General features: G+C 36.7%; 2 protein-coding genes across 2 annotated transcripts; one reads left to right on the plus strand and one right to left on the minus strand.

Moving 5' to 3' along the window:
* The first annotated feature begins 1,213 nt into the window (after positions 1-1,213).
* Positions 1,214-2,134, plus strand: LOC118270688 (Krueppel-like factor 10). The gene has a single exon (XM_035586427.2). It carries the CDS (start codon positions 1,214-1,216, stop codon positions 2,132-2,134), a length of 921 nt encoding a protein of 306 aa, XP_035442320.2.
* Positions 2,135-15,146: 13,012 nt separating this feature from the next.
* LOC118270321 (uncharacterized) lies at positions 15,147-18,558 on the minus strand. Its single transcript, XM_035585859.2, has 3 exons — positions 18,390-18,558; positions 16,605-17,541; positions 15,147-15,466 (listed from the first exon to the last, which is right to left on the minus strand). The coding sequence occupies exons 1-3, from the start codon at positions 18,487-18,489 to the stop codon at positions 15,385-15,387; spliced, it is 1,119 nt and encodes a 372-aa protein (XP_035441752.2). The 5' UTR covers positions 18,490-18,558; the 3' UTR covers positions 15,147-15,384.
* Between the last annotated feature and the right edge of the window lie 252 nt (positions 18,559-18,810).

Consider the following 18,810-nt stretch of genomic DNA (forward strand, 5'->3'; position numbering starts at 1 on the left):
CTAGCGGGTTTACCGGGGCTTCGGCTCGAAAAGCAAGAGTAGGAATGAGGTGGTTTTAGTCAGTAAGAGTTTGACTTTCTCTCTCGCCTCGCCCAGGGCGGGAGGAGTAATTGAATGATTTTCCCCCTCGAAAAAAAAATCAGTTATTAATATCGAAAATATTCTATTATAATATTTAAGAAAAATCATATGCTTCGAATTGCGGATTTATTCATTGAAATAGCAAAATGCTTTCGGTCTATTCTCACAGAAACAAACATCAATGAAAATTATTTTTCTATCCGTAAGGGTTAGTCAAATTTTTTCGATATTTTAAACAATTACACCTACAATACATTAAGTTTCAACTATTAAAGCAAAGTCTAAATTATTAAACGTCAAAGCAAATATAATAAGATTAATAACGTCTGTCTGTCGGTCAGTCCTCTAGTGAAACTAATTGTTCGTTCCAAAATGTAGATTCCTATCGAGAAGAACGAGCAAGAAACCCCATAGGTTGGAACTATAATATAATTTATAGACACATCGAATCTTAAATCTAGTTGTTAGGACGAAAATAGAAAATTATACCAACCGCAGTTTTAGCCCAAAAACCTAACCTTAACAACTTACAGTAGAGCAAAAACATAATTTAATTAAACATTTCCCATCGGTACAATAAAACGAAAATTGTTAAGTCTCCCATAAACCGCTAACAATATCCCTAGCCCGACAACTGGCATACATAACACATGCGTGCGTATATAGTATCAATGTGAAGTGGGAACCGCAACAATTGCAGAATCCATTAAAACAAACAGGACTGCAGCTGCGGGGCCCGGCCACTCGAGCGTGACGCTCGGCCCCCGGGCCCGCCCCCCGAGCACGCACAAAAATCAACATAAATAACAATACACACCCCTATCTTAGACACAATGACACATACAACACCCAAAACGAACTAACCACCACTACAACACAAACTCATAAAAACATCTCTATATAATCCACCATAAGACCCAAAATCCCACAAATGGAACAGCAAGGCCATTACAAAAAATCAAGTGTGCAACAATTGAAAAATATTTCGTCTCTTTCATCCATTCAATAGTTACAATCCCTCTACTTCTGGGCGCTTTTATTAAATTTATTGTCAAAGGAATGTATATAAAAGTTGTTGAAATGAAAAGGGTCTCAGTTCCATTCCGATCGTGGGTGATACAAGTGTTCCAATATGTTTTCTGAACAAACCTACTCGAGGCTCTTCAGGCCTTGGGACGTGAGTGATAGTAAGAAAGACGAGACACGTTGTGATGTTTCTACCGACGCAGAAAATAAGACGACAAAACGGAAAATGGATGAAGCAAAAAGGGAAAGTCGACTGCGAAAAATTCGCGGTACCTTTAGGAAGTCTGACACGAGTCATCAAGACGCTACCGTCTCGACTACTACTAGAGATGGTGATGAAGACATAAAGGCTCCTACAACGGATATAGATTCACCTGTTGAAAAACTAACGCTGTGCTGCGACCGACTTCTGCCCGAACCTCCTTTAGAGAAGAAAGAAAAGGTTGAAAGGCCGACGGAGGTCGACATAAAGCCGCAACCTTACCCGCTGCCACAGATGTCAGCATACAGTCCATCGTTCATGCAGGAGTATCTACCGACGGCGGACATAGCACACGCACTGGGCGTGCCTCCGACGGACCCACTACTCCTGGAGTCCCTGGCACAAGGATACGCCATGGAACTAGAATACGCAAGGATCCTTCACCAAGAAAACGAAGCAAAGATCAACGCTAAGAAGCAAAGACCAAAGAAATATAAATGCCCGCATTGTCACGTCGGGTTCTCTAACAACGGTCAATTAAAGGGGCATATAAGGATCCACACTGGCGAGAGACCATACAAGTGTGATGAGAAGAATTGTGGGAAGACGTTCACGAGGAACGAGGAGTTGACCAGGCACAAGAGGATCCATTCTGGTGTCCGACCGTACCCGTGTTCTACGTGTGGGAAGAAGTTTGGTCGGAGAGACCATCTGAAGAAACACACGCGGACTCACTTCATCCAGGCGGAGAGAATGATGCCTGTGTTCGTGCCTCTATCCGCAGTGCCACATGTAGCTGGCTTTCCATACCTATACGGGTACTGAAGCTTCGGCCATGGCGTCTCCCGTGTGTGTTAAACTATGTCACAGATTATTTGTATGCCAAGTACCAAATAGATCTTAAAAACTGTAAATAATCTAAATGAATATTCTGTAATATTTGTTTGCTTGAATAGAAAATGAATTTATTAAAGTCAATTTTGTAAATAATATAGTAGATAGATAAATTTGAATGCAATGTGAAAGAGTATATAGTATAATAGTTTATTACTGTGTATGTATTAGAATACGGCATTCACTCAAACATATATTTTTACAATATGTATCAATTGCCTTTTGTAATTTAAACTCTCGCTCAATTGTACATGTTATAAGTACATAGTATAATAATTATAAAAAGGTTGTGAATTAAATATAATAGGTAATTATAAGATAAAGAAATAAACATATATTTTTGGAATTCAATGAAACCAAGTTATTTTATTTTCCCTTGCTAAAACAATTAATAGGTTTGTAGAATTATTTAAAGGTGCTTCTAATCAGAGGATACGTAGTTGGAACATAACTCAGTGGCCGCACTATTGCAAATATTGCCCGGCAATGTATCAGTTATAATATTTTAAGGCCACACTTGGTGGTAAGCAATAATGTAACCATGATGTAACCAAATTATTCACTCAGGTTTCGGTTCTTAAAGACATACAGATTTACCTCTACCTACTATTTTTTAGCATTCTTTAAATGACAATTCTCGATCGCGGTTCGCCATGCGAGAATATCTCGACCAATGACGGGCGAGAATGCGATCGAGCTCACATCGAATGATTTAAATTGGCAATAGCCTAGCTGAGCGGTTTTTATAAAAAAAACTCAACGGTTCGTGCATCTCTTCTCGGATATTTAGCCAAATATATCACTACATAGTATAAAACAAAGTCGATTTCTCTATCAGTGAGTGATTTAAGAGGGAGGTTTATATGTAAAATATATGCATAATATATCACCGGCGGGTCGCTAGTAAGTTATATGATAGAAGACATAAGATTGTTCACGCGTCAGTGATATCCTGCTACTTATGCACTAGTATATAAGGTGTGTTTGTATTGCTTACTTATGAATCAACGGGGCTGGCATGTGTTAACAACCACTAGCAACACCAGACAGATAATGTAGGATGGAATTATAATATAAAAAGGATAGTATTTAATTACTGAGTACTATTCATAGGAATAAATATATTAAACCTCTTTCATCATTTCATAGACAATATAAATTGTTTAAAAATAATTGTTAGCTGAAATGGAACGTCAAATGATATATTTAAAAATGGCGGGAAATAATTAATTCGAATATTGGTCGATGAGACGGATTATTATTGTTTTATAATTGTTCTGTAAATATAAATTGTAATTACTGGAAAGTTATGAATTTCATTTAATCGTCTTGCATCTTGAAATAACACTTCAGAAGTGGGATCTTTTCAAATTGTCTGGACCTTACATCGGTGGATTGGGGAAAGGACAAAGAAAGTACAAGATAGAAAGTTCGGAAGATGAAAACAATGGATTTTTTTTTTTTTTCGGAAGACCATGGACCACGCACGAAATGTAGCATCTACGGTGAAAATACAATTTCATGTATAATTCGAGATGAGGGCCAATGCAAAGGCATAGTTGTGAAACTCTCGAACAACTGTACCTACTATGGCTACATGTCGTCACTGGAGAACCTGAAACCCGTGGGTTCAACTATTACACGCAGAACTTCATTGTGCCCAATGGAACTTCGACTGTTCAACAACAGCCCAAGATTTACTATGTTTGCCGACGTCCTGGACACGAAGCAAAGGATTGCAGACAACAACAGCGCTGCGAGAACTGTCGGCGCAGCGGACACATCACGGCTACGTGCTGGTTTGCTCCGAGTTCTTCACACCTAGCGACAAAATGTTACCCAGGTAATGCTAACTTATAACTTATACAACTTTTACTTATACGACATATTTGTGACATTTATAAGAGAATTGTGATCGTAAATAATTGCCAGATCATTAGCAGCGTACGTTGATACAAACTGAATAATATGCTTTAAATTTTGCGAGCAAAAGATTTACAATTAGAGATTCAATCTAGCACTACAGTTATGAAAGGTTTTGGCGGCGCCTGTGTGAATTTATTATGTACATGTTATCTGTGTGTTTCAATAGACAATGTCGAACTAAAAAGTGCAGTAGAATTGACTAGCTGTTTTACATTCGATGCTGATTTAATAATTGGTCAAACAATGATTAATAGTGACAATATAAGCTTAATAACTTCTGCTGCTTCTATTCGTTTTGTGCAAAAGAATGCCGTACAAGAAATAATTACTGACATTACTTAATTTGAAATCATCCGACTTTAATAGAAAATACCCAATTTATTTAAAGCACTCCGTAAATATCCCTGTTGTAATATTATGTTGATTGTGATATAGAATTACGAGCAGAGTTCACATTTTTTATTGAACTGTATGGGTGCAAATAGTGACTTAATATACCTAACGTATTTCATACCTGCAGCTGTCATCAAATCGCACAATACTTATTTGAAAATTCTTAACTTAGGTAATGTTAATCTGTCGTGGGTGGGGCGTTGATAATAATTAGTAACCATGCCAGAGACGAGTAGTGAGCCTGTGGTCCTTAATATAGACAAGTATCAGACAGTTAGATTACAAATTGATCTCTCAGACACAAACGTGGACCAAATTAGTGACACGGAGAATAAGCAATGACTACAGCTGCTCTAATTCGTTTGCTAAAAATATTAGAGACTAGCTACTTTCGCACGGTTTCACCCGCTCTGCTCGGCTTCTATTGGTCATGTTTTATAGCCTATAGCCTTCCTCGATAAATGCACTACCCGACACAAAAAGAATTATTCAATTCGAACCAGTAGTTCCGGAGATTAGCGCGTTCAAACAAACAAACAAACAATCAAACAAACAAACTCTTCAGCTTTATAATATTAGTATAGATTAGTATAGATAGATTTAGGATGCACAGACCTTATAAAAATGCATATTCGTAGTTCGTACTAGTAATGACCAGCCAGTACATTATAAGCCTTATACACGGTGTAACAAAAAGGGGGGTATACATATCAAGTGCACGGTTTCTAGACAACATAAAAAAAAAACATATGGGAAGGTTTTTTTTTAAAACTTATGTTTTCCTGGAACGTAGTTATGAATTTTTCCAATACATAAAATTCCAAAAACCGAATATCAGAATTAGGTAGATACAGGTACTAGGCGATCAGTTTTACAGAATAAATGTTTCGTAATTAGCGAGTGACCCCTGTGATGTTGTGATACGTTAGTATGATGATTTTAAATCAAGAACCATGCGACACCAAGTATTTGGTACCAATTTTTTTTAAATGTATTTTAAGCTGAAACTGTGTAGAGATTATAATTATTCAACCAGTATTCTTCAGTGCTTCTTGATGTATATGGGTATTTTGTTACACGCTGTAGATTTCACAAGCAGAACGAAATAGTAAATAATTTAAAAAATATTAGATGCAGGTATAATAAGGGAGTCAATGTTACATTACTCTAGTCCCGTAGTGTGTTAGTGTTAGTGAAGAAAAAGGGAGGTGATCATAGGCTTTGTGTAGACTATAGGGCTCTTAATTCCAACACTATTAAGACCGTTATCCATTACCTCATATAGTAGATAAAGTAAATAAGCTGTCGGGAAAATATTACTTTACGACACTAGATTTAGCCCAAAGCAACTGCCAAGTAGGGATGCATAAGGATTCAACACATAATGCAATCGCATTCGTAACTCTGTCGAGTCAATATGAATTTCTTAAGATGCCGTTTGGATTGGCTAATGCCTCGGTTATATTTTCCCGTTTAATTCAAATGACACTTGGTAGAGTAGATCAAAATATTGCCCTATATCTTGATGACGTTTTGGTGCCAACTGTATCTGTACAGGAGGGATTAAAGTTTCTGGAAAAATACTGCAACTACTAACAAAGGTTAATTTAAAATTGAACCTGAGCAAATGTTCTTTCCTTAAAAGTACTGCTTACATATTTAGGTCACGCAATTTCAGCTGGAACTATTCAACCAGGCGAAGCTAAAGTCAAATGTGTCGCAAGATATAGTCCACCACGGAATGTACACGAAATTAGGCAGTTTATAGGGTCATCCCGGTACTTTAGGAAATAAAAAAAAATGCTTAGGTTGCACGTCCCCTTACAGAACTGACTAAGAAAGATGTTAATTGGCATTGGGATGTTGATCATGAAAAGGCTTTTCAAACTCTTAAGCAACGTTTAATTTTATTGAAAGACCGGTTTTAGCCAGAAGCTAATACTGAATTACATACAGACGCCAGTATAATAAGCTTGGGCGGTATACTAATGCAATATCAGTCAGATGACAGTTTGAAACCAATAGCGTATTTCAGTAGAGTGACAAGTAAAGAGGAATCTAACTATCATAGTTTTGAACTTGAAACACTAGCCGTCGTAGAGTCCCTTAAACGTTTCCGTGTCTATTTAATTGGTATACTAGTCATGGTCATTACGGACTGTTCAGTATTGAGAACTACCATTATTAAAAAGGATTTAATCCCTCGTATTGCTCGACAGTGGCTCCCGATCCAAGATTACAACTTAGAGATTGAGTACAGGCCAGGTAATCGCATGAGACATACAGACGCATTAAATAGAAATCCCATACCAAATACCTACCTACAGTGCTAATGATAAATAATTCAAATTGGTTAGTTACTCTTCAATTTTTCTTGATAATATCCAAAATGATACTAGGCATCGCGATAATAGTGATTGTAACTTGACTGCAAATTATATCGTTAAAGATGGGATCTTATTTAGGAAAACTGTTGCTGGAGAACGTTAAGCTTACCAAATATGGGCTATTGCAGAAACTACATGATCAGATAGGTCATCCAGGACTTGAGAAATGTGAACAATTTATTTATTAAAGGGCATTTCTGGTTCGAAGGCATGGCTAAGTTTATTTGAAAATACTTTAATTCATGTTTACAATGTGCTTTTAATAAGAGAAATTATGGGAGGTTACACGATGAGCTCCATCTATTTGAGAAAACTACAATACCTATGCACACGATCCATGCCGACCACGTGGGTCCTTTCATTAAACGCAGACGCTTTTAATAAATTCGTGGTTGCCCGACCTGCTAAAATTGTAGCTCAGTAGAAACAATTAGACTTCTTCTTAAATTATCATACAGTTTGGCTATCCGGTTAGAGTTATCACTGACAGAGGTTAAGTTTTTAATAGTAGGTATTTCAAACAGTTCCCTGAAGAAAACCAATTTAAACATGTTTTAAATGTTATAGGCAGCCCCAAACTCTGTTGTGTTATCAGAAATATTTCAGCTAAAAGTCCATCCATTAAAATTTAAATCACGTTATTCAGTCTTTCTTCGTAAAGAAATTGTTCTGTGTGAATGAGTAGGTAGTCTTTTGATCTAATTCAGTCAACATTGGAAAAAATAACTGGGTGCTAGTCCTAAGCTAAAATAATATCTGCTGGATTAAAAGGACAGCTGTGTGATCAAGTCCATTATTAAAAGGACAGCTGTGTGATCAAGTCCATTATTAAAAGGACAGCTGTGTGATCAAGTCCATGATTAAAAGGACAGCTATGTGATCAAGTCCATTATTAAAAGGATAGCTGTGTGATCAAGTCCGTGATTAAAAGGACAGCTGTGTGATCAAGTCCATTATTAAAAGGATAGCTGTATGATCAAGTCCGTGATTAAAAGGACAGCTGTGTGATCAAGTCAATTATTAAAAGAATAACTATGTGATCAATTCCGTAATTAAAAGGACAGCTGTGTGATCAAGTCCATAATTAAAAGGACAGCTGTGTGATCAAGTCCATTATTAAAAGGATAGCTGTGTGATCAAGTCCGTGATTAAAAGGACAGCTGTGTGATCAAGTCCATTATTAAAAGGATAGCTGTGTGATCAAGTCCATTATTAAAAGGACAGCTGTGTGATCAAGTCCATTATTAAAAGGACAGCTGTGTGATCAAGTCCATGATTAAAAGGACAGCTGTGTGATCAAGTCCATGATTAAAGGACAGCTGTGTGATCAAGTCCATTATTAAAAGGATAGCTGTGTGATCAAGTCCGTGATTAAACGGACAGCTGTGTGATCAAGTCCATTATTAAAAGAATAACTATGTGATCAATTCCGTAATTAAAAGGACAGCTGTGTGACCAAGTCCGTGATTAAAAGGACAGCTGTGTGATCAAGTCCATTATTAAAAGGACAGCTGTGTGATCAAGTCCATGATTAAAAGGACAGCTGTGTGATCAAGTCCATTATTAAAAGGATAGCTGTATGATCAAGTCCGTGATTAAAAGGACAGCTGTGTGATCAAGTCCATTATTAAAAGAATAACTATGTGATCAATTCCGTAATTAAAAGGACAGCTGTGTGACCAAGTCCGTGATTAAAAGAACAACTGTGTGAACAAGTCCTTGATTAAAAGACTGCTGTGTGGTCAAGTTCTTGATTAAAAGAATGGCTATTTGAACACTGTCCGCTGCATTAAAGTGATTTGATTTAGATAGCTGTATTGTATGTAAAATGTTATATTTACCAGGTTGGCCTCTTAAACTATTAGTACGATATACAATAGATACTGCTGGATGTTTTATTTGTTTCAGAAATTTGCATCTGCAAACGGAAATCACAGCGAAGACCGTGGGACACGTTCTGCACAGGATGGCCGAGTGTTAACAACCACTAGCAACACCAGACAGATAATGTAGGATGGAATTATAATATAAAAAGGATAGTATTTAATTACTGAGTACTATTCATAGGAATAAATATATTAAACCTCTTTCATCATTTCATAGACAATATAAATTGTTTAAAAATAATTGTTAGCTGAAATGGAACGTCAAATGATATATTTAAAAATGGCGGGAAATAATTAATTCGAATATTGGTCGATGAGACGGATTATTATTGTTTTATAATTGTTCTGTAAATATAAATTGTAATTACTGGAAAGTTATGAATTTCATTTAATCGTCTTGCATCTTGAAATAACACATGTTCTTAGGATAAAAGCCCCTTAAATAAAAGAAAAAAAAAGACATAAGATAGCGAAGCATTTAGTATAAGTGTCTATATGTCTATCCCCAAATATAATTTTAGGATTGTGCTGCTTTCTTTTAAAGTGCAGTGGGGAATGAATTAATAGTTTAGTAACATCTTATTTCATTAGTAGAATAGTGAGAGATATCTTATGCCATCCGATGGTTATTCTGCCCCAATACATAGGTAAGTATTTTACTTTTATCGGTACCGAAAAAGCTTACAACCTGCGCGGAAAGTCACTCAACCGTCTCATCCGTAGAAATAAAGCTGAGTTATAGAATAGTATAAGCTAAGTAGTGACGTATTCCTGCGTTTCATCTAGTATTCCTACCAAAAGTATAAATAGGTCACAGATCTCGTGTCTACGTGGTCCTCATTCTGTCTACGAGTAAAAAAATAACTCATGAAAAGCGGTCCTGTGGATGGGGATATTATTTTCATAGTATCAACGAAAAACAGAAATGCTTTGTTTATCATTACAACTAGAAACGGGATATTTACCATATTTATTTATATCTATGAGTTATTTGTTTATCCGTGATGTCCGTATGGCGCTTGCAACAGTACCGAAATATCGGAAACTCATAGACATAAATAGACATGGTAAATATCCCGTCTCAAGTTCTAATGATAGTGTTAGTGACCATGTCAGTTTAAAAACTTTTATAGAAATGTTTTGATTCCTTTATTCAGATGACTTGAGCATAAGAGCACTTTTCCAGTTTCATAAATAAAATACTCATTCTTCAAACGTATTGCGCATGGATTCATAGACGCTACAATAAAGTAGCTACCAAAAAAAAAATCTAATATCTAAAGCGTTTGGACATTACATTGAAGATATTTTAAAATTACAACGAGCCTCGTTACTACAAAGGCCATATCAAAAGAATTACGAATCGCCTTTAAACTGAAAACTCTTATAAAATCGATACATCATTCGATTCAAATTGAAATCGTTATCGAAGAAAAAAAAAAGTTACGCAAATAAAAAATCCATAGACCATGGAGTGCGGACTTCCGGTTATTTGAATTCAAGAAAGGAACAGGAATACTACGATTTGTTATTCTCAAAATATTTTGACTTGTACGTCAATGGAAAGAAAAGTTTTGTAAAAAAAAATACGCACACACTTGGGCGTATAAAAGATTTTCGAGAAATACTTATCGAGATAAATGCAACAATTGGCGTTCCATTGTCTCTGCCTACCCCACTGGGAGATAGGCGTGAGTTTATGTATGTTTGTCATGTATAAATGCAACGCCTAGACTTTGAGAAGGTTTTATTAATTGAAAAGATTCTGAGCGCTGTGCTTCATTAGTTACAATATTCATAATTAACTATAATGAATACGAGGTATCACCAATCTGCTGACAAAATCAAATTATTGATGACAAAATCAAATTATTTTGAAAATGATAACTTGTGGAAATTGTAGATCAAACAAAGAGAGTACCGTGCGGGAATCGAACTCTCGACATGTTGCGCAGCAATCAGGCACTGCACCAGACGTACAGTCAAACATTATGTGTTTATTTACATTCGAAGAAAAGTAATTATTTGTGAAGTAGACGGGCCATCTCGTAGTAAGTGATCAGCCGTATTAGCTGCTCAAGAATATCCGCAACTCGGGAGGAGTTTAATGTGCGTAGCCGGCTTTTGTGGTCTATCCAATTAAATTGTACAGTTCCACTGTTTGCTCCATACAATCCATTACAGTCTTATCTATTTAAGTATAGTATCATATCAATTTAACTATAGTTAAATTGTATAAGGTATGTTGACTGCTATACGCGGCTTTAACAGTTCGACTGTACTGTTAAAGCCGCATATAGCCGCTATGAAGCAATCCATCTCAATTTGGCATGCTGTTTAAGTTATAAGGTGTAAATAAAGGGTTGCTCTACTTACTACATGATTGATCACTCCATTCAATCAGTGAGTTACAGTCTGTCGCCGCTTTGTCTACGGCAACAGTTGTTTTTAAATAAATGTTGGTTTGAATAAAAAAGTGAGTACAATACCTAATTCTATTTGGTAATATAGACACTAAATAATGTTAGGTACACCTTTTTTATGGAATAAGAGGCAAACGATTTAGATTCCTACTCTATAATAAAATAATTGACTGCACAGTTGACGCGGTAGCTGGGGCAACTGGCTGCCGCGCAACATGTAGCAGGTTCGATTCCCGTACGGAGCAACTCTTGTGTGATCCACAATTTGTTATTTCGGGTCTGGGTGTCATGTGTAGGTACATGACAAATTGTTGACAGAACTTGTATGTTTGTAAATGCATCCTCGGCACAGGAGAAAATACTAGTGTGGAGCAACGTTTTTTTAGTGGTATCTTAAATAATTTTAGAAAGTACATATATCGGAAAAATTTGTACTTGTCATTGGTCAGTTTCGAAACCGCACCCTCATGCATGAGAAGCGGGCGTCTTAAACCTTCGGGGTACCACGTCATCACATTATTATAACGTAAATGTTATTAAATAACGTAATTTATTCGTCTTAGGCATAATAAATACGTTCAGCAATAAATTAAGTAATGCCCATTTTGCGTCACCTTGCCAACATAACAAACAAATTAGCTACTTTCCCACGTTCTATCTCGTTACCTACATTTGCCCCAAATAATAACTATTAATATAATTTAAATTCACAATTCGGATGTCCGTTCACCCAGCACGACTCTTCGCAAGAAATTGAGATATTTTACACTGGCAACACTGTAATGGATGAATGAGGTGTTGTCACTGCGCGCCGCGTGAGTTCCATTGTTGAATTCTGACTTCCGTTATTATAATTGGAGCATTTATTCGTAATAAGAGTTGAAAGAAGTTTTGTAATGTAAGATATTCAATATATTAGATTAGAATGGTAGTATATTTCGTTTACATGTTGCGAAAAATAGAAAAAAATTTATTGCAAAAGAACTGGGTAGTAAAAACATGGTTCAGGTTCTAAATTATGGATCCTATATACCTTTCTTATTTTTTCCTTCTTGAATGGCACGCACACAACAAATCTCCAATACATTAATGTTGACTATACTTATAGTACCAGTGTCAACCGATTTACCTACCCGTAGCACATTTCAATAAGTAAGACGTTGCTCAGTCGCTTAAAAAGTTATTACTGATGAACCGTACCTATGTAGTAGACGAATAATTTTAATAGGAATCAACTCCAACGACGTGTCGAAACAAAAACGGAGAAAGACACCAAGTAACTCATAGATAGGTACAACAAAACAGAATAATACCAAGTTGCTTAAAGATAGGTACAACAAAACACAACAATGAATCAAAACATCAAAAAATAATAATCCTTTGAAGTATAAAGCGATCCCGTGTAAATATTTCGCGACCTATTGTTGTTTACGTGGCCAGCGCGAGTTCTCACGTCCAAAAAACTGGTCAACACCACCAGTAGGTGTGACCCCTCTTTTTAACCGTAGAACATAATCTTTTTAATTCTTTCGACAAACAGAAGATCCGAAATCCCAAGTTATTTATAACAACCCGCCTACAAATCCTACAAATTCACTGAATAGATAATTTATTGGCCGTCCATGGCCAGCGAGTGTTGCAAGGGTAAAAAATCGAATTTGATTTTTTTAGGCACAGGTGGCATCTGATACAGCCTGAATGAAACCTCCGCGACAGATAGGAATTAATGATGGAATCTGTGTAAACATTTTTTGTTTGTGAATGAATCGTTTTTGTCATGCATCGCGAGTTTTATTTGACAAATGAGGGAGTTACCGATTAAGCTCTGCAAAATATTTGAGCGTTTAATTTATTGAGTTTTTCTGTGTGAAACCGCGTTTTAAAAATCTCTGGTAGTTAAATAAACGGTGTTTTACAGACTTTAAAAGCAGAGGTTTTAGTATAAGTAACTGGTGAAAAATGGGTCGTAACATTGTTTGTAGGTATCTAAATCTATGTACCTCTGTTTGTTTCTTTGTGGATAAAATTCTAAATACTATGTTTTGCGGACTACCTCGCGGGTTACGGGGGCTCTAAAAGGATTGGGAGCGGGGTAGGTTTTAAGTCAGTAAGAGACTGACATTACCTCTCGCTTCACCCTAGGCGGGCGAATTCATTGGATGATTTTCCCAACTCAAAAATAAACATATGTGTTAATCCCAGTCACGAACTATACTTACCGCAATTCAAATCCGTTTAGTAATTTTACATAAACGTTTCTCAAATTTTGAGTTTATTACAAAACCCATTACATTTAAGAGATATTTCCAACGCATAATTGACTTGTTTAAGTTGGCGCAATAAATTTTGAGCCCAACAAAAGGATGGTCCATGGGAATTCGAGTCAGGTGGTGGCCATATCGTCACGCCTATAGAATACACTTTTTAGAATGGCTATTTGCTACCTGGTGTAAGTAGCAGCTCAATGAACGAGGTTACCATGATATTTGGGACATGTTAGGACAGTCTTTAAGTCGTCGAAAAACCTCCGCTAGTGTCAGTCAGCATTGACCGCGTCCGCAGTAAATGTTAAAATAGACATATATTTTTGTAGTTATTGTTGTTATTCAGAGTAGGTAGCTTATAATGTACAAAGACTACAATAAATGGAGGGTGAGATGCTGCATTCCAAACTAGGTAATTGATTACCTGTGTTAAGGAATGAATTTATTAGCTAAAAACAGTGCCTTCTTCATGTCTGAAGAAGGAACAAAATTATATAGTATGCGTTCATGGCAATTCATTGCCTGTGCCTGCCGTAATAGAAGATGGCGTGACGTAATACACTTTCGCTAGTTTTAATTTTGAGCACTACTGAAATATTTAACTCCCAAAGCTTTAATTACGACATCTTACATAAGTAATTAAAATAAATTATTGACAAATCACAAGACAATCAACGTTGCTTGCAACAGGTTCTCAATCCGAAATTCAGATAAAAACTTCAAAAAATCATTTAGGTATTTTGTTTTATGCAAATATTTAAAAACGTAAAGCCATAGAACATGGCCACCCTACACTACACCTACAATTCGCTAAAGATGGCACCAACAATACAAATAGGATTATTTACCGCGTCCATTACGCTACAATGTCCATTCATGAGTTTTTACTACAAAAAATACAAGTTTGTTGTTCCCACGCCGTACTTGACTCTTGCACAAATTCGCCTCGGCCGCATGTCAGGTTGCACCTCCAATTTGACGGAGCATGAATGGCGATCTTTTTTTAAACCATGATCGATTTGATCCGATTTTTGTATTTGTTTAGCCGACCTGTAGGACATATAATTTTTGACACCTACACCTTTTTGAGACTCCCACGCAACGCATAATTTTTTACAAAGCATAAAGTGTTCTTTCACTTATTTTATTTTATTTATTTTCAGCCATGGTCCCACTGCAGGGCAAAGGCCTCCCTACCCTCCTTCCACTCGTCTCTATGCACAGCTTTCTGTGGCCAATCCTTTTCATAGGCATCGAGTTCATCCCGCCATCTCCTTCTGGGCCTGCCGCGACGTCTATTGACGTTTAGTGGACTCCACTCAGTGGTGAGTTTTGCCCACCGCTCGTCCGACATGCGGCAGACATGTCCAGCCCAGTTCCACTTCAAGCTTGCGGCTTTCTGACCAACGTCAGCAATTTGAGTTTTGGAGCGCAGTGTAGAGTTCCTTATTCTATCCGATAATCGGACTCCTAATATACTGCGCTCCATGCCTCGCTGGCAAACCTTGAAATGTTCTTTCACTTGGATTAAATAGTAATAAAAGTACACTTGCAAATCAAAATATTTATATAAAAAAATAAATGTAAAATGTAAAAAAGATCAACATAAAAAAGTATCAAAAGTATATAAAAAAAAAATATCAAAACAAATATTCGTTAACAAAACAAGGTATAAAAAAAAATAAAAAAAAACTAACACTAATGTCGGCTTCCCGCCTAAACGGAAGCGCGGGAAACGCAATCTGTAATGGCGGCCACCCATGGCGCGTGATTTGTCATTGTGGTAAACTGGTAACCGGTAATGATGTCGCAAGTTGCACAAACATTTTATTGTTATACCGAGAATATTCACAATAGATACCTACGTCCTACAATTTGAATAAAAGATGTATTGAAATTGCATTAAACTTTACTGTAAATTAATTGTGGGATTTGTTGAATGCTAACGTTGTGTTTTGGCGTTGTAAGCAAACTATGGCCCGCCCTAGAAAGAAAAAGAAAACTTGGTCATATTTTTAATTAAAGTGTACTAAGAACTGCGTTTCATAGAGGATATTTTCATAAAAATGTAAAAATAATTCAGTCCGAGAATAGATGTATTAATTTACACAATAATATATGTTTTCTAGGTTGGGATGCTCTGAAAAAATTAAATCAAGAGATATGCTATTTTGGTCTATAATCAATCAATGGCTATTCCTTTTTAATGTACCATAAGTAACAACTGGCTCAAGTAAAGTATCTACCTACTGAAAGATATTGAAAGTTTCTTAATGAATTCTCCTTTGAAGTTGAATAAAAACCAGTAAAGCTGGCTAAATTTCATCCAAACTGAAACTACTAGTGATATAACACTAATAACACTAGATATATTAGAATAAAGTCACGAAAACCCATTAAAAGAATTAAATAAAACATGCTATCAACATGGAGGACCATAAATTGTGTGCAAACAATCAGTAAGGACATATCTCTTTCAAGCGCGGACTCCGGACGGCATTGTTGCGCGTGCTTCGGTCCCCTACATACGGGGGATCGTACAATAGTGGCCAAAAGTGCCATGGTACTTGTGGTTAGCCCACACGTGGGGTTGGACCTTTAAACCGAGTTGGGGAGAGCACCCCCCGTGACTCGATGTTTACAGAATTCAAACTTTTGGTTGGTGAATTATTTGTGGTAACTGTTTTTAATCTATCTATGTAGGTATATAAAAATCAATTGCTGTGCGTTAGTCTTGTTAAAACTCGAGGACGGCTGGATCGATTTGGCAAATTTTGGTTTTGAATTATTTGTAGAAGTCCAGGGAAGGTTTAAAAGGTGAGAAAATAATGTTTGAGGCGGTAAGAAGTTTGCCGGGTCAGATAGTTTCATATAAATAAGCATTTCTATATTAATTTTGGTAATATAATGTACCTAAATATGTTTATTTGTACGTAGATATTATTTTTTATAGGTAGCTTAATTTTATTGCAATCAAAATTCAGTTAATAAGTTAGTTAAGTTAAACCAATCACTACAATTTCCCTGCAGCATCAAGTGAAACCGTACTAAAAACAAATGAAACGACTTCTGCTAAATCAATTCAAAAATATATATTATAAGCAAGCAACGTAACAACTTACATTTCGTCCTTTATATTCGGAACATTGAACTTCTCCATGTACCCGGCAACGACCAAGGCTACGTCCGTCACGTTCAAATTATACACGTCAAAGAATTCCTGGTTGTCTGCATCATTCACGAATGTAGAAAGATCAGCGAACAATTTCTTAGCTCTCTCATTGGTCTGATACATCGTCAAGCAGTACGGCTGAATAGTCTTGATCAAGTCAAAAGCGACCACCAAGACACCGTGTTCCTCCGAACTAGAGGACCATAACTTCGTTAAGATGTCCAGGAGTCCATTACAGACAGTCTCAGTTGACATGTACTCCAATAAACCTGTTCTCAAGTAAAATTTCATCTGGTCATTGTCGACAAGATGCTTCTGCGAGTCACTCCTAACTCGGATGTGTTCTTGTAGAACTTTGGTGAACAAATTGACTAGAGATACAATGACATGTGTATCTAATTTGTCTACCTGGTCGTAGAATGGCACCAAGCCTTTAAGCTTCATCACTCTAGCTTGCACCCGCGGGTTCCCAGGCAACCAGTACGTCAACACGTCCACGGCGTGGGATTTCAAAGGCATTTTGTCAGTTTCGAATATATCTAGTATCTTGTCTACTATGACAATCGGCATGGAAGCGGACATAGTAGTTGGAGCTATATCGAATAGACTTTTCATGAAGATAAGTGTACGAGTTCTTACTTTAATGTTGTTTGATTTCAGGTTCATAGGAATGATTCTATCTATCCCTTTAAGTTTAATGAATTTATAAGCGTTGTTGGAATTCCTTGTATATTCGACGAGACTGTGCAGGACATCTAGCGCGTTCTCATATGCTGCTTCGTTGTTGTTCGCCTCAGCAGTTGCCATGAATGATTCCAAATTTTGGAGCGCCTCCTCCAAGTCCGGGATGATCATATTATAATAGTCGTCGTTCAAATTGTCTTCCTCTGTAAATTTTATTAATGCTTTGTTTGTCAATCTTTTATCGTGGTCTACATAAAGGAAATAGACGATTTAATAACTTGTTGAGGGATTATATGCCGGCTACACTCTCGCGTGAGTGGACACGAGGCTAAAGTACATTGCAGTCTTATAATGCGCGAAGGACTCTCTTAGAATAACGACAAAGTATTGCAACCTCGTCTCGACTCGCGAGAGAGTATAGAGCCGGTATAAAAGGAACCTACACATTCATAACTATCTAAAAAATCGATGTTAAAGGCAGTAGACGCCTAGTTCATGATGTGGCGACGACCTCACCCGAGAGATCCTTATAAACAGATGCATTTACATGATGGAAAACAAAGAACCGTATAAGGATGTTAGTAGAAGGGATTTCCAGTTTCTGTCTACGCCAGTGTACCCCTAACAAGACGTATATTGTTAAACAAGCCTCTGGTGTTGCATATCATTTGCCTCCTATCCCTTATAAAATATGCTCAAATGACTATCAGATCAACCACAAAAGTAACCGATGGACAGTTCTTGGGAATTATAAATAGGTAAGAACAAATAATTTATACTGAATTGACAATTTTGAATTCATGTTCTGTGTGATGATGACAGCTGTCTATCACATACGGTTGATACGATACTGACATAAGCATTTCGTGTTTTATAAGTACTTATTCTTTGAAGTAAGCACCTAGTTACCTACTTATGTACATAAATAAGATACCTATCACCGATTTTAAGACATAGTTTACGCATTTTCTTCCTACAAAGGGATTACAATGGACTTTAGTATCTGTAGAGGTATCTAATAGTAGAGGTTTGTTATTCTCAGTATTCTCACCTCGATAATTATATCTGTCTCGTTGTCCACTAGCAATTTGTAACGATATTGCAATCACATAAAATAAAGCTTGTGTTCGCAACATTTTTGCAGTCGCCATCTGCGTTCACCCGACGTCCGTTGCCTCCGTTTCTGATTGGATTCTGACAAGAGATTGTTTTTCAAAAATTTTGTTATTCTTTTTTTTAACAATATGTAAGAGTAATGTCAACGTGCAGTATAAATACTCTTTTCTACTTTTCTGGTTAATTATAACGGAACGTAGACCGTACGAGGCAAGTACCTAAAACACTCGAAGTACCCTTTTTTGTGGGGAGGATCATCCAATGACATCTCCCGTCTTGAGCGATGCGAGAGGGAGTGTCAGACACTTACTGACTAAAAACCACCTCGTTCCTACTCCTGCTTTTCGAGCCGGAGC

The sequence above is a fragment of the Spodoptera frugiperda genome, chromosome 13 (assembly GCF_023101765.2).
Source record: "Spodoptera frugiperda isolate SF20-4 chromosome 13, AGI-APGP_CSIRO_Sfru_2.0, whole genome shotgun sequence".
Lineage (NCBI taxonomy): Eukaryota > Metazoa > Arthropoda > Insecta > Lepidoptera > Noctuidae > Spodoptera > Spodoptera frugiperda.